General features: G+C 50.9%; 1 protein-coding gene across 1 annotated transcript; it reads left to right on the top strand.

Moving 5' to 3' along the window:
- The first annotated feature begins 1,143 nt into the window (after positions 1-1,143).
- On the top strand, positions 1,144-14,870 carry PSMD3 (proteasome 26S subunit, non-ATPase 3). The gene is made up of 12 exons (XM_047707993.1): positions 1,144-1,551; positions 4,271-4,461; positions 6,234-6,371; positions 8,347-8,483; positions 9,186-9,376; positions 9,544-9,647; positions 12,159-12,273; positions 12,378-12,497; positions 12,626-12,729; positions 12,989-13,144; positions 14,164-14,214; positions 14,410-14,870. The coding sequence occupies exons 1-12, from the start codon at positions 1,326-1,328 to the stop codon at positions 14,485-14,487; spliced, it is 1,611 nt and encodes a 536-aa protein (XP_047563949.1). The 5' UTR covers positions 1,144-1,325; the 3' UTR covers positions 14,488-14,870.
- The last annotated feature ends 1,599 nt before the right edge of the window (positions 14,871-16,469 follow it).

The following is a 16,469-nucleotide window of genomic DNA, read 5'->3' as shown; positions in this document are numbered from 1 at the left end:
CCTCCCCCCCCTACTTGTGATCTCTCTCTCTCTGTCGAATAAATAAATAACTTAAAAAAAAAAAAAAGAATTGGTCAAAGCGTATTCTCTGCCCTCTCTGACATTACGGCAGAGGTAGATCATCTTGTAGGGTCTGACCTGGTTTAAAACTTTGGACTTCCATCTACAGAAGGGAGAAAAGTTCAAAGATAGGGAGGGTTTCTATTTTGCGTCGTAAGAAGTTGAGATCTTCCTCCTGCAGAATCACTGGAAGATTCCTTTGAAAAATAAGTGGACAGGATTTCTGGTTCCATTTCCCTCCCCTGGGGATTCTTAGATTCTCTTCAGGTACACTATGACTGTGCTCCCCGTTTCACTACAGTGTCGGTTTGGGTGCAAACAGGCGCCCCGACGCACTCCCCGAAGCCTCTGCAAATAGAGGCTTCCAGCCGCTTATCTCCCGCCTCACAATATACCGCAGAGCAGAGCCTCCAGCTGACTACATTCTGGAGCTGTTTTTAATAACCCCGCGCCCGAGCGTGCTAGCTCTGGGCCGTACACAGAGTGGACCCGTATACTTCATACTGCAGTGATTGTACACAAACGCACTCTCCCCCCACCCGCACTCCCAGGCTGCTGGCATTTTATGTCTTATTTTCAGCACTTGCTAAACTCTGACAAGGAACTCTGAATCCCAATGATTTCTCCTACTCCCCCGTTCGGTGCTCACAATCCCTCTTTCGCAGCTTCTTCCCTCGCGCCGAATGCACTGGGCGGCGGTTGAGTACGAGCCTCGAGAATCTCGACCGAGACCCCAAACGCGAGGTGGGGGCGTGGGGGGGTAAACGGGCGCAGATTGAGCGAGAGGCGGCCAGAAACCGCCCGGCAACTCATGACGTCATCGCGCCCTGCGCTGCAATAGGCCCTACCCACGCTGGTGAGGGTGCTCTTAGGACTCCGATGTAACCCACACTGGAGCCTGAGGGGACATCTCGTGGACGCGCCCGGAAATGCACTCCAGAGAAACAGACAATAATCCTGAAGCGCTCCAAATGCCGGGCGGACCCATACAAGCTCCTCCCTGCTCCTTCCTCGAAGATCCGCCTCCATCCTCCACCTCGGCTGTTGATTTCTTTTCCTTTTGTCGACTCGGTCTTCGGCCTGCCAGGCCTGGCGTCTCCCAGAAGGCCCAGCGTCGGGAAGGGGTTTGCAGCTGCTCCGTCATCGTGCGGCCCGTCGCGAGCCCGCGCTCGTGTGCAGGCCCAGCTCGGTTCTTGGTCTCTGGTACGAGGATTTACGCGAGGCCCTGGTCTCGGTCCCCGGAGTAGGCCGCGACCCCAGGCGCCATGAAACAGGAGGGCTCGGCGCGGCGCCGCGGCGCAGACAAGGCGAAGCCGCCGCCGGGCGGAGGGGAACAAGAACCACCGCCACCCCCGACCCCCCAGGATGTGGAGATGAAAGAGGAGGCGGCGGCGGGTGGCGGGTCATCGGGGGAGCCTGACAGCAAAGCAGCGGGAACGGCGGCAGCGGCTGAGCACTCCCAGCGAGAGTTGGACACCGTCACCTTGGAGGGTACGAGAGCCAGGGCCGGGGACGTGCCGTGGTCACGCATGATAGCGCCCCGGTGATGTAGCCTATCCTCGGGACCCCAGGGCAGCTTCCACCGCCCCCAATTCTTTAGGATCACTCTCAGTGCCCGTCCCCAACCACCCTGACACTCCTGACCCCAGGCCCAATAATGATACTTCTCTCCAGGCTCTGGACTCCTTTCTTAACACACCTCCTCCCGCCTTACCCTGGTTGCATTTAGAAGTAAGTCTCACTGGGCCTGTGGACTCTCTCTCTCTTCTAAGTCCTCTCCAATCTACTCTGTTTACATCCACCGAACTGATTCTAAAGCCCCCAGTATGTGATTGGTCCTTCTAGAAACCAGTGTTTGTATTTATGTGTGCAAAGGGGGTCAGGGTGACGCAGAATAACCCTGAATTTTTAAGACTGTACAAAAGTTTTCTGTTGTCTTAGCTACCTCTGGCAAACTCCTCTAAGAGAAGCCTCTGTGCTCCGTATCTTGCTTCCTTGTTTCTGTAATTAAGGTACCCTAACGATCCCATTGCTCTTTCTCTCCCTTCAGGCCCTTATTTTTGTTCTTAAAGAGTTTAAACACATTACAGAATTTTAAGTTTTTAGGTGTCATCTTTGTTCGAATTCCTAACACTCACGTTCCACGTAAGCTGTGTACCAATCCCCTCATTTGTTTTCTCCTAGGTGCTTGTTCCCAGCTTCTCAGAGCCCTCTTGTTCCTCCAAGTTCACATTTCACTTTTCTCAGAGCATCCTGCCCACATTTGGAGTGGGCAGAGTGAGAGCTTCCCACTGTGAATCTGGTGCTGTTTTCCCACCTCTGGATCTAGTGGAATGAGACTCTTTTTTGGGTTTTCTCTCTTAACTGCAGGAGAACCTTTCTCAAAAACACGGAGATAAGCAAAGTTATGCTGCTGGGTGGTGTTTTTGAGGATGTAATGTTGACTGCATCAGTCCCTACTCTAAAGTTGGGCCGCAGGCTCAGTATCTAATCAAGACATTTTAACCTAAAATAATGATAGCCAGTGGCAAAGGTGCTACTGGATTCATACATATGTTTCTTATAAAGCACTTCATGTTGCTGTTGTAAAGTAGTTCGTGTTTCATTGTAGGAATTTTGGAAAATATGAGAAGTCTAAAGTAGCAGGGAATAACATCAGCCATGGTTGACATTTTTTTTCTACGAATTTTTGAGCTGCTCTCCTGTAATTGAGATCAAGTTATATAGATAGTTTGGAGCAAGGCATAACTAAATACAGCTGATTTTTTGTGCTTTCGTCTAACATATCCATAAACATAGCATTCAGTTTATTCCAGAAAGGTTTATTGAATACCCGATATAGTGGCTAAGCATACAAGCTCTGAAATTAGTTGCCTCATCTCTGTATATGAGAGTAATATTACCTACTTCATTGGGTCGATGTAAAGATTAAAATGCTTAGAACTGTGCCTAGCACATGGTGAACTCATAGTAAACCCTCTGTAGTGTTAGCAGTTACCATTATTATGCCATTAAGCAGACCCAGGCGGTCTGTGCTAAGTATACAAAGGTAACTAAGATACTACCAATTCAGTGCGTTCCCTTATTCTTGGACACTTGTTGTTTCCAGTTTTTTAGCATTGTAAATAGCTTTGCAACAGTCATCTTTGTGACGCAAGTTTTTATCTACCTTTATGATTATTTCTTTAGATTCTCAATATGCCTGAGTTGAGAGGGCAGATGTTTTTAAAGTTTTGGATGGGTATTGTCCAGAGAAACTATACTGATTTACATTATACCAACAGAAATATCCTGTTCATCCCTGACTCTGTTAGGATTTTTTTATAAGGGACAAACTTTAAATATTAAGACATAGAATAGTTGAAAGCAATGTTATGATTTTTTTTAAGGATTATTTATTTTAGAGAGAGCACAAGTGCACAAGGTGGAAGGGCAGAGGGAAAGGCAGAAAGAATCTCAGGCAGACTCCACACTGAGCTCAGAGCCCAACACAGGGCTCCATCCCAGGACCCTGCGATCATGACCTGAGCTGGAACCAGGAGTCGGATGCTCAACCAGCTGCATCACCCAGATGCCCCTCTGTGTTATGATTTTTTAAGTATTACCAATTTGGTAGTTGAAAACATTTCTATTTGCATTTATTCAAATACTAGTGAAATATATTTTCATATCGGTTAGCTGTCTGCTTTTTGCTTTGTCTATTTGTGTTCATTTTTACTTATCCTAATTTATGCAAAGCTCTTTGTAAAATAAGATTATGACTCTGTAGTCACATTTGTCACAAATATTTTTCTTTTGTTTACACAGTTACGTAGAAGGATTTTTTGCAGAGTGGAATTGATCATTCATGGGGGCGGGGGGGGTGCGGATTTCTCCCACTGTTTACATTTAGAAAGTCTTTTCCTATTTAGAGAACTGATAAGTCTCCATGTGTTTGTCTTGTTTGTGTTTCTCATAGTTGCTTCTCCTTTCTTACTCCTTCTGTCACCCTCTACCCTTTCCCCCACCCCAGCTTTATTTTTCTTTGTCTCTTGGTTATGTCTTAAAATCACTCAATGGCATCTGTAAGTATTGCTTAACCATATCAGGCAAAAGAAATGATCAACAACATCTTGCCCTTCTAAGAGGTTCCCTAGAACTACTTGCCTAGAGTGGTGGGAGAATAGGAATAATTAGAAGTAACATTTTTCTCTTCTGTGGCCCTCCTCAGACATCAAGGAGCATGTGAAACAGCTGGAGAAGGCAGTTTCGGGCAAGGAGCCTCGATTTGTGCTGAGGGCCCTGCGGATGCTACCTTCCACATCGCGCCGCCTCAACCACTATGTTCTGTATAAGGCTGTGCATGGCTTCTTCACCTCAAATAATGTCACTCGAGACTTCTTACTACCCTTCCTGGAAGAGGTAAGTGAATCAGGTGCTTTAAGATACAAGCTTAGCCTCAGACCACACCCCACCCCCACTTCTCAAAGTAATTGTTTCCCATCCTAAAGCCCTATCTTACGATCTGCTGTAGCGGACTAGCGAAACAAAGCAGCCCATTTTAATACCCATTTGTCCACTAATAAGGGAACCATCCTGCCCTGTAGTATCATTCTTCTGAGTCAGAGAAAAGGGCTGGGAATCAGGACCCTTCCAGCCAAACTCCGTTCCTGCTGCTCCCCAACACCAACACTGTCCTCCCGTTGGGTGATGTCTCCATTGTCCTAGGAGAAGGTACCACCCCCTCTCTGCCTCCAAAGCCTCACCGTGGACGTATAAGACGGTGCTTAAGAGCACAGGTTCTAGAGGTAGAGTTGCACTTTCATCCCAGCTCTGTCATTTGGTACCTGTGGGACTTGGACAAGTGATCTAACCTCCTGATGCTTCATTTTCTTCCTTTGTTAAATGTGGCAAACGGATTTGGGGGATGCAGGGGAGGAAAGGAGTATGTGTAAAACTCTTAGAACTGTGCCTAACACATAGTGAATACTGAAGTTCGTTTGGTGCTGGCAGTGGACTCCATGTCAGGAGAGGCCTCTCCTTTTCCTTTCTGGCTGTAAAATCCCCCTTATGTCCAGGTCCTACCCCTTCTCACACCTCATTGTCCTTCAGCCATCTCCCTGTATGCTCACGGACTGTTCCATAGAACAGACTCGAAAAATCCCTTGAGGGGCGCCTGGGTGGCTCAGTGGGTTAAGCCGCTGCCTTCTGCTCAGGTCATGATCTCGGGGTCCTGGGATCGAGTCCCACATCGGGCTCTCAGCTCAGCAGGGAACCTGCTTCTCTCTCCTTCTCTCTTTGCCTACTTGTGATCTCTGTCAAATAAATAAATAAAACCTTTAAAAAAAAAAAAATCCCTTGAGGTGGAATGACGATGAATTTGTTTGGGAACAGACACCCTCTTCCATCTTCACCTGGAAAAAAAATTTTAACCCATATATCTCTACATTTACCCCCAACATGTTTTGCTTTTTGAGCTGTTATACATTATGCCAGTTTTGGTGACTAGATCTGATAATAAGTACGATGTATATGTCAATTTCTCCCAAATTTCCTTTGTTTCCACCAAAAAAATTGTATCTCATTATTCTTGACCTCATCTCCAGAATTATATTACCTTATTAAACCCTCTCTGATAAAATTTGCAGGGGTTCCAGGTGTAATGGTTTAATCTCTACTTAGACTGTAGGCTCTTTGAGGGGTCCTTACATCATCCTTTCTGTCACCATTATATTCTTCTTTTTTTTTTTTAAGATTTTATTTATTTATTTGACAGAGATTACAAGTAGGCAGAGAGAGAGGAAGGGAAGCAGGCTCCCTGCTGAGTAGAGAGCCCGATGTGGGGCTCAATCCCAGGACCCTTGAACCATGACCCGAGCCGAAGGCAAAGGCTTTAAACCACTGAGTCACCCAGGCGCCCCTGTCACTATTATATTCTGTAAAGATGTCTGTTATACTCCTGTCAGCATTTTTTTTTTTCATTTTTTTCATTTTTCATTTCTCTTGCCAGCCTCCTTGACTTCCTTTGGAAGGAGACTGTGCCATCTTTATTTTTATATCCCCAGTACCTAGAAGAATTTTGCATATAATATGTACTCAGTGAATATTTATTGAAATACATCCTGAGTATTAAATAAATTCTTAACTGGTTGATCTGACTGAGCTTTTCCACAGTAATTCCTGTCTCCTCCTAGCCCATGGATACCGAAGCTGATTTACAGTTCCGTCCCCGAACAGGAAAAGCCGCATCAACCCCGCTCCTGCCGGAAGTGGAAGCCTACCTGCAGCTCCTTGTGGTCATCTTCCTGATGAACAGCAAGCGCTACAAAGAGGTATCCAGGACCAATGAGCCAGAAGAACGGGCCCCCAGCAGTGCATGGGGTTTGCAGGAGAAACTGTTTCTGGTGAAGAATTGGAGAGAGTCCCTGGGTTCATCATCATCCCCCTCGACTCTTTCCCTCATGTGGGAATGTGCTGAACCCCACATCCAGGGAATCCCCCTTAGATCCTGTTGAGACACCGTGAGAAGGGGCTGGCACCGCGCTTCTCTGTGGCATGGTACCGGTGTGGTGGATTTTGTTAGGAAAAGGAGATTTGGAGATAGAATCCTGAGTTCAAATCCTAGCTGTAGGCAAATCAGTTTCTCCTGGATTTATATCAAATGGGGAAAACAGTGCCCAACTCACGACATCACTGTTGAAGTTAAATAAAATACTAGCACAGTGATCTGCATAGAGTAAGCTTCCATGGTATTTCAGTAAGTGGCAGCTCTGATGACAGGACTGAACAGCTCCGTGGGTACTGCACTGCCACTGGCTCCCCAGCTAGGGCCAAGTTCTTTGTCAGTCACAGCCACTGTCTAAAGAATACGCTCAAGAGGGGCGCCTGGGTGGCTCAGTGGGTTAAAGCCTCTGCTTTCGGCTCAGGTCATGATCCCGGTGTCCTGGGATCGAGCCCCACATCGGGCTCTCTGCTCTGTGGGGAGCCTGCTTCCTCCTCTCTCTCTCTCTGCCTGCCTCTCTGCCTACTTGTGATCTCTGTGTGTCAAATAAATAAATAAAATCTTAAAAAAAAAAAAAGAATACGCTCAAGAAATGACAGGTCCAGGGCGCCTGGGCGCCTCGATCATTTAAGCATCCGACTTTTGATTTGGGCTCAGGTCATGATCTCAGAGTCGTGGGATCGAGCCCTGAGTTGGGCTGCACATTCAGCGGGGGTGTGCCTGAGATTCTCTCCCTCCCCCTACCCTTCCACCCTCACCCCCCCCTTTAGTGTGTACATGTGCTCGTTCTCTCCAATAAGTAAGTCTTAAAAAAAAAAAAAGAAATAAGTTTCCTCTGCTCCATTTCCTGTTTTATTTTTTCCTTGCCTTGCCACGAATTGGTTTTTGTTTGAGATATAATTCACCCCCCTTAAAGTATACAGTTAGGGGGCACCTGGCTGGCTTAGTCAGTAGAGCATCCACTCCTGATCTCTGGGTCATGAGTTGGAGCCCAACACTGGGTACAGAGATTACTTAAAATTAATTAAATACATTTTTTAAAAACTAAGGGTACAGTTAAGTGGGTTTTGATGTGTTCATGAGGTTGCACAATCATCATCACTGTCTAATTCCAGAATAATTCATCACCCCAGAAGAAACCCCGTCACAGTTAGTAATCAGTCCCCATCCTCCCCTCACCCCAGCCTCTGGCAACGACTGTTCATCTACATTATCTGATTCATGGATTTTCCTTTTCTGGACATTTCCTATAAATGGAATTACATAATACATGGCCTTTTGTGTCTGACTTCTTTGACTTAACATGATGCTTTCTAGATTTGTTCGCGTTGTAGTGTATATCTATATTCCAGCTCTTTTTACGTCGGGATAGTTATGAATAGCGCTGCTGTGAACATGTGTCTACAAGCTTTTTTTTTTTTTTTAAGACTTTATTTATTTAACAGATCACAAATAGGCAGAGAGGCAGGCAGAGAGAGATGGGGAAGCAGGCTCCCCGCTGAGCAGAGAGCCCAATGCAGGGCTCAGTCCCAGGACCCTGAGATCATGACCTGAGCTGAAGGCAGAGGCTTTAATCCACTGAGCCACCCAGACACCCCAGTTCTTATATTTTTAAAAGATTCATTTAAGCAGAGGCTTAACCCACTGAGCCACCCAGGCGCCCCTGTGTACAAGCTTTTATGTGAACGTACATTTCCAGTTCTCCTGGATTGATACCTAAGAGGGAAGTTGCTGGCTCATAGGGTAGCTCCCTGTTTAACTTTTTGAGGAGCTCCCATCTGATTCTCATTTGGCTGCCTCCGCAGGCACAGAAGATCTCAGATGACCTGATGCAGAAGATCAGCACTCAGAACCGCCGGGCCCTGGACCTTGTGGCCGCGAAGTGTTACTACTATCACGCCCGGGTCTATGAGTTTCTGGACAAGCTGGATGTGGTCCGCAGGTACAGGGAGCCAGAGTCTGACCCCAAGGTTAAGAACTGTCCCTCAGGGTCTTCCCTACACTCCACCTCAAGGGAGGACTGATTGGTAGGTCAAGGGCAGAAAGACAGGCTGGAAAACATTTCACTCCTCAGCTTAAAACTGGTGGTGGCTCCCCATGTTCCTCAGGGAAGAGCTGAAGTCATGACAGCATGTGAGGCCTGGCGCCTGCTCACTGCCTTCGAGTCTCTGCTTTCCCCTGCTCCCCTGACTGGCTGCCTGGCCGTGCTGGCCTTCGGGTTCTTCCTTCTGCCTTCAGTGCTCTTCTCCCTCCTTCCTTCAGCCTGTGTTTAATCGTTACCTTTTCAGAAAGGTCCTACCCTGATCAAGCGCTTTAACATTGCAGCCCCATCCTGCTCCCCTCCTGCGCTCCCCACTGCACTTAGCCCGGTTTCTCCACAGCCCGCATCTCCTTCCGTCGTGCTACCTACGACGCTGCTTGTCACGATCGTTGTCTGTCTCGTCCGTTGGAACGCACAGTTGTGTCCCGTTTGTGCCCCTGGGACAGTGCGTCCCACCGTGGGCACTCGAGAGTGGACGAGTCCGTGAATAGCCAGAAAAGCAGTTTGTGTCACTTGTTTCGGAATGGAGGGAGTAGAGCGGCCACAGCCGTTGGGAGAGGCGTTCCTCGAGGCGTTTGACCTGCTCTTCTCGCCTTCGCGCAGCTTCTTGCATGCCCGGCTCCGGACGGCCACGCTGCGGCACGACGCGGACGGCCAGGCCACCCTGCTCAACCTGCTGCTGCGGAACTACCTGCACTACAGCTTGTACGACCAGGCCGAGAAGTTGGTGTCCAAGTCCGTGTTCCCCGAGCAGGCCAACAACAATGAGTGGGCCAGGTACCTCTACTACACAGGTGAGCGAGGGGCGCGGCCCCCAGGCCAGAGGGGGTCTCTGGCTCCCTGGCGCAGGGTGCTGGAAGATCGGGCGCGCTTGGTGCCCGAGGGGCCCGTCTGGCGCTCTGGCTTGTGAGGGGCTGTGGGTGACGCTGTTCTCCTGAGCCCCTCTCTCCTCCGCACGCAGGCCGGATCAAAGCCATTCAGCTGGAGTACTCAGAGGCCCGGAGAACGATGACCAATGCCCTTCGCAAGGCCCCTCAGCACACAGCTGTCGGCTTCAAACAGACGGTGAGCAGCAGTTCTCCCTCTGCCGCTTGCTCAGCTGATAATGCCTTCGTTCTCCTTCCTTGCGTGGGGACCCGGGAAGGCCTCCTGAACCTTCGTTATCCAGGAGTTGCATCGCACGTCCCTTTGTGCATAGCACTGGTCAGAGCGCATGAAGCAGACGCTGCCTGCGCCTCCCGTGGTTTACGCTTGGGAAATTCTCCTTCGTAGATGGTTCGGAATGTTCCGCGTTCCCCGGCAGTCCTTATAGCCATGCCAGGCCTGGGCCTGGGTTGTGTTGAGAAACCCTAGGCTCTTTCCTGGTCCCTCGCATGCCCATTTGGGAGCGGTGTTTTCTGTGGCCACAGGGAACCTGGGAAATCTCCGTCAGGCTGACAGATTTGGGTACAGACAGATCTTGGCCACCTGAGAGCTCTCAGTCACCAGGTACTTTTTGAGTGCTGACCTTGGTATTAGGCACTGTGACCTCGGTAAACAGCATTGACTCAGCAAGGCTGGAGGGCCTGTGTAAAGTCGCAGAGCCTGGTAGCCAGATTTTGGACCCACCTTTCCAAACTACAGACCTCTGTTCCCACCTTAACGTGAATGCCACCCCCTCGTCCCCTTGAAAGAGAACGAGATGGAGATGTACAACGATTAGGTCCATCTAGTCAAGATGTGGTTTGTTTCTGTTCAGAGGCTCAGAGAAAGACAGGTTTGGTTTTGGTCAAATAATTAAAGACATCTTAAAAATAATTTAATCTGGTTTTTTACAATGGGTAGACTTTCACAGAAAGGAATGGCTTTTCAGACATTCACGGTACTTGTGCAGAATATTAGATTGCTTACAGCATGCAGCATACCCTAAAGTCATAAAGATACAGGTAATCCGTATACAAGCTGTGCCGTGCCCTGGGGAGAGGCACTCTGGGGGAGCACAGACTGTACTACCAGTGGCTGTGGCCTCCTGTGGTGGAGGCAGCGAGGAGCAGAGGGAGCTGGAGTGAGGTCTTTGGCCAGCAGACTGTGAGGGAGCCACCCCCCACCCTACCTTCCCTGTCACTAAGTTGCCTCCATGTCTTTTGGATTTGTCTCCTCTCTGGTATTACCAGGGCCTTTGTTTGAGCCACTGGCACTTCTGGCCATCTTCCCCACTTTATGAACCCAGTTTCCACACGCCCACCCAGCTGAACAGAGCTCCAGGCCCGTCTCTGCCTTGCCCGGGAAGCTTGCATTGCTCCCCACAACTAGCCCAAGAGAGTATCACAAGTCTTGCGAGGGAGGCAGGCAGGGCTTATGATGACACAGCCGCCGCCACCGATGTCGCCCACTGTATGGACCAGGAAACCCAGGACTCGGTCACTCAGCCTTTCCGAGCTAGTGAGTGAAGACTAGCATTCTGTCTCTAAACTCCAAACTTGGCCTGGCATTCAAAACAGCATGTCCCCAGACAGTCCCCACATCCCTCATGATAGCCTTCCAAACTTCTTGAGACATGTGCTCACGCTGGTGAGTCTGTCCCCTCGACCAAAACATCCTTCTCTTTCTACTTCACCTGAATCCTGACGGCGGCGTGTGCGTGTGTTAATTTGTGCCTCTTTCCTGGGTCTCCCCGCACTCCAGGGAACGGGGCAGCATCAGAGGTGTGTGGGGCTGAGTGTCGGCATGGTCACCCACCACCCGTCTTTCTTTCTTTTTTAAGATTGATTTATTTATTTATTAGCACAAGCAGGGGGAGGGGGAGAGGGAGAAGCAGACTCCCTGCTGAGCAAGGAGTCCGATTTAGGGCTCGATCCCAGGACCCTGGGATCATGACCCAAACCAAAGGCAGATGCTTAACCAACTGAGCCACCCAGGCGCCCCAACCTACCACCCATCTTAACGGCTTACTTCTCTCATGACTCTTGCTGTCACGTGATTTAGCTGCCTGTGGTCCTGTTCGTCTTGCTTCGTAGGCAGCTCCTACATCACTGGCATCATCGCCTCCATTGTAATTTTCCTCGCTTGGTGCTAAGTCCACAGGAGGCACTACTCACAAATCCCTCACGGTTTTATGGAGAAGAAAGGGCCGGATCTCCCCGCTAGTTCCGGAGTCCACATGGCCTATTCTCGAAGGTTCTGCCCGGCCCCTTCCTGCGCTCCTGCCTCTGCCCAGGGGCCAAGTTCTCTACACTCACCTCCTTTCTTCCAGTAATAGTCCACATCCGTAATCAGCATCTTTGGCAGATTCCTTAGGCCTCTGGGCCCTGTCTCCTCCTTGTTTCAGAGCCACAGGACCTGCCCATCTGGCCTGAACTTCCAGAGCATTGCTGTGGCAGCGTGATGTGCACGTGGAACTTAGAGCTCCGTGTGGTCACGGGGACAGCTCTTCCCGGTCCCTGGCTCTGGGTGCAGGCACAGCTCTGCACGGGCCTCATCGCGGAGCCGTTTTCCCCGTTACACAGTGTGTCTGAGTGCACTGAAGCCCTCTTTCTTTCCCTCCTCCCTCCTGCTGGGGCTCCCTACCCACTGTGTTCCTGTGTCACATACCACCAGGTGCACAAGCTTCTGATTGTGGTGGAGCTGCTGCTCGGGGAAATCCCGGACCGACTACAGTTCCGCCAGCCGTCCCTCAAGCGCTCACTCATGCCCTACTTCCTTCTGACTCAAGGTAAGGCTGGTCACACTCCCAGAGCTGGCCGGACCCCTGACGCCATGACCTCCTCCGTGGGTTTGCCTGTTTGCGTCATCTGATCCACTCCTCTCCCCCTCCAGCTGTCAGGACCGGAAACCTAGCCAAGTTCAACCAGGTCCTGGACCAGTTTGGGGAGAAATTTCAAGCAGATGGGACCTATACCCTAATCATCCGACTGCGGCACAACGTCATTAAGACAGGTGTGGGTCAGAGTCTGGGAGGGCCACTGGGAGAGCAGGGCGCAGATGAGGCTTCTGCGACAGGTGTCCATGGGTGGGTGAAGGGGCTGTGCCCGCCCTGCCCACGCCATTGCTCCTTCCTCTCCCAGGTGTGCGCATGATCAGCCTCTCCTATTCCCGAATCTCCCTGGCCGACATCGCCCAGAAGCTGCAGCTGGATAGCCCAGAGGACGCGGAGTTCATTGTTGCCAAGGTGGGGCTGGCTTGGGGACTGAAGCTGCCATGCTCCTGCTGCATTTCAGGGCGCAGGAATGGGAGAAGACTGGTTAAGGAGGGGGTGGCGTGGTCTTTTCAGGGAGTGCTGGTCTTAGAGTGAAGCCTGGAGGTTTTCAGAGAGAAATTGTACACAAGTGAGCAGGTGAGAGTATAAGGAGGAAAGGGACAGGACAGGATGTTCTCAGGTTTAGAAGATGGGCTTTCTGGTGACCTTGCATCCCTTTGGGGGCCTGCAGGCCATCCGGGATGGTGTCATTGAGGCCAGCATCAACCACGAGAAGGGCTACGTCCAGTCCAAGGAGATGATTGACATCTACTCTACCCGTGAGCCCCAGCTGGCCTTCCACCAGCGGATCTCCTTCTGCCTCGATATCCACAACATGTCCGTCAAGGTGAGAAGCCGGGGCTGCAGGGGTGGGGTTGGCAGCACGCAAGGAGTCCTCAGAGAAGAGCCGAGTTTCAACCCATCTCTGTAGAGTTGCTGAACGCCAGGGCAGGGGCCTGGTGGCAACACAGGACTCGGCCTGTGGGCGGGCCTGTAAGACCCTTGACTGCCTCTAAGGATCTGGTTGCCAGGGAGGAGCAGGCGGATTCAGAGTGAAGGCTTCCAGATTTACTTCCAGACTGGAGTCCTTCACCTTCTCTGAGCCTGTTTCTCCCATCTGTGAGGCTGAGAGTGAAAGACCTGCCCGGCCTGCCTTGGCGCTGAGGTCCTGAGACGCAGTCGCTGCCTCAGGGCACTTAGTGAGGCCTGAACTGTGGAGAAGGCGAGGCAGGTATCTCGTTCCACAAAAGGCTGTTAAGCCCTTATCCTATGGCAGGCACTGACCTAGGTCGTGGTACTGTGTGTCAGATTTTTCCTGGTCTCTTCTTGCCTCAAGGAACTGGGGATGTTGCTTAAAATCAGGTAAATGCTGTGGTCAGGGAGACATGGGAGGCCCTTTGCAACCTGGTCACCTCCCACTGGTGTTCCCTCCCCCTCTCCCCCAACTCACTCTCCCTGATTTTCCTCCCTCCCCCTCCCTTGCCCCGCCTACCCCGCATCCCACGCCAACTAGCCCCGCTCTGCTCAGGCCAGGCCTTTTCACACATGGAAACCTCTGCCTGGAATGCTTTTCGTCCATTCCCACAGCAGTCTGTTCCTTTCCTCCTTTCCCTCCTCACTGCCAGTCCCCCTCCCGGCCCGTTCAGGGACATGAGTCACTTAAACCTCTGGGTCTTCTGATTCTCTCCTTTGGCAGTTAGCACATGATGTAGTAATTCACTTACATGCCTAGCTCCCCAGTAGGCTCAACTGGAGATTGAATAACCTTCCTCCTGTCGTGGTGCCTGGTACACAGAAGGAGCACAATAAATGTAAGTTAAGTGCATGCCTTCTCTTCATCTTGCTTCTCTCTCTCCTGTGTTTCAGGCCATGAGGTTTCCTCCCAAATCATACAACAAGGACTTGGAGTCTGCAGAGGTAAGGTGCCTTCTGCTTTAGATAGAACTGAAACATCAGATTTCCTCCAGAGAGGGAAGAGGGAGGCGGTTTCTGGAAAGGCTTGGAGCAGCTCCGAAGCTTTGGCAGTCCCTGACCTTGGGCTGGGTGAAGCACTGTGTGAGAGAGTCCCACTGGTCCCCAGCAGCCCAGCCCTCACCCCACCTCTTGCTCCAGGAACGGCGTGAGCGAGAACAGCAGGACTTGGAGTTCGCCAAGGAGATGGCAGAAGATGATGATGACAGCTTCCCTTGAGCTGGGGGGCTGGGGAGGGTTGGGGTGAGTGGGAACTGGCTCTTTATCTTTCCCCCTTGGGGTACCCTTCCTGGGGAACTGGCCCCTTTCCGTACATGTCTCACAGACTCATATGTGCGGGGGTGGTGAGGGGTGCAGGGAGCCGGCCACCCCCACCTCACCCCAGGACCCCTCCCCAGCCAGTGACATAGCACACGGTGGGCAGGAAGGTGGGCAGGCGGCCTCCACAGGGCAGGGTCCTGGCCAGTGGTGTGGGCAGCAGGATGGGAGGGAATAGCCCTGTGCTCTTCGGGGAGTCAGGGACTGGAATTGGGACATGTGCTGGGATGTATGTTTTTTGAAGCTTCAATTATGATTTTTAAACAATAAAAAGTTCTCCAAAATTCTTTGTGCATCATTTAGTGACCGTACTTTGCTCTCACACTCTGCAGTGTTGACAGCCAGATTTTTCTATCCTGGTCATGGGAGGACTAGCCCAGTGTGACTGGATGAGGACAGGGCCAAGGGCAGGGGGAGTAGATGCTGATCTGACACCAGAAGGGCCTCTCTCCTCTCTAACTGGCTGGCCAATATTGGGCAAGTCACTAAACCTCAGTCTCCTTCCCCACATTTGTCCAATAAAGGATTAGACTCCTGAGCTGGCTCTGAAGTTAGAAATCTAGACCTCTAGAGGATCAAGGGAAATGCACGGGACTGGCCCTCGGGTGAGGTCTGCAGAGGAGAGAAGGGGCTCCAGAAGTGGAGAGCAGGGCGTTGCCCAGTTGGCCCTTAAGGGATGGGAGAGCAGAGCTGGGTCGGGCAGGACCCGGCTCCCTGTGGCCCCGCCCACTTATTCCAGCTGTGGACTGGAGTGGAGGTGGGGGGGAATGGGTCTGGGTAGGTCTGGAAGTCTTGGCCTCTAGGGGTGCTGCTCCCCATCTTGGCTCATTGAATTGTTGCTGTGTGTGTCCCCTTTCCCCCAGCCCCTGGTACCTTGCTGTACGCGTCCTCTGTTCCTGCCAAGAGCTCTGTTATCTGAGTGGGGCCTGGGGGGGTTTTGCCTCCTGATAACTGTTCCCTCTCCTGCTGTGCTCTGGCTCTCCAGCCCGTGGATTTCTACACCTCCTCCAGGCTTCCTGCCTCACAATGATACATCCCCCTGGCTTCTGAAACGCTCCCTTGAGATCAAATACTCCTAGGAGGTGGTGTGAAAGTCTTAACTAGCTTGGAGATTCTTTTTTTTTTTTTTTTTTTTTTATTTATTTATTTATTTGACAGACAGAGATCACGAGTAGGCAGAGAGGCAGGCAGAGGGAGAGGAAGGGAAGCAGGCTCCCTGTTGAGCAGAGAGCCCGATGTGGGGCTCGATCCCAGGACCCTGGGATCATGACCTGAGCCGAAGGCAGAGGCTTTAACCCACTGAGCCACCCAGGCGCCCCAGCTTGGAGATTCTTAAGAGAGCATGAGGCGGTTTGTGTCCTCCCGGGCCTTTGCCCAATGCCTCATACCCCGGGTCCAATGAAGTCTTGTTTGTTAGGAAAGGTACACTCTGTTCATACCAACTGAAGATTTTCATCCCCCAATATCCCTAATTTCCGCTAAAGGCATGTTTTAGACTGGCCTTGCTTTGGTTCCTGATCCCATCCCAGCCATGGTCACAGTGACTGGGCATTGCCCACTTGCTTTAAAAAGCTACTGCCACCTCTCAGGGTAATGAAACTCTTCAAAAAAAAAAAAATATTTTCTGGGTGACTCAGTTGGTTAAGCATCTGATTCTTGATTTCGGCGGGGGTCATGATCTCAGGGTTGTGAGACTGAGCCTTCTGTTGGGCTCTGCACTGGGCGTGGACCCTGCTGAAGATTCGCTCTCTCTCTGCCCCCACCCCGGACCCCAGGTTCTTGTTGGAGCACATGCAGTCTCTAAAAAAAAGGGGAAAAAAAAAAAAGACTATTTTTAAGTAATCTCTACACCCGATGTAGGGCATAAACCTACAACCCCAAGA

Source organism: Lutra lutra, chromosome 16 (assembly GCF_902655055.1).
Source record: "Lutra lutra chromosome 16, mLutLut1.2, whole genome shotgun sequence".
NCBI lineage: Eukaryota > Metazoa > Chordata > Mammalia > Carnivora > Mustelidae > Lutra > Lutra lutra.
This window is presented reverse-complemented; position numbering and strand designations above follow the sequence as displayed.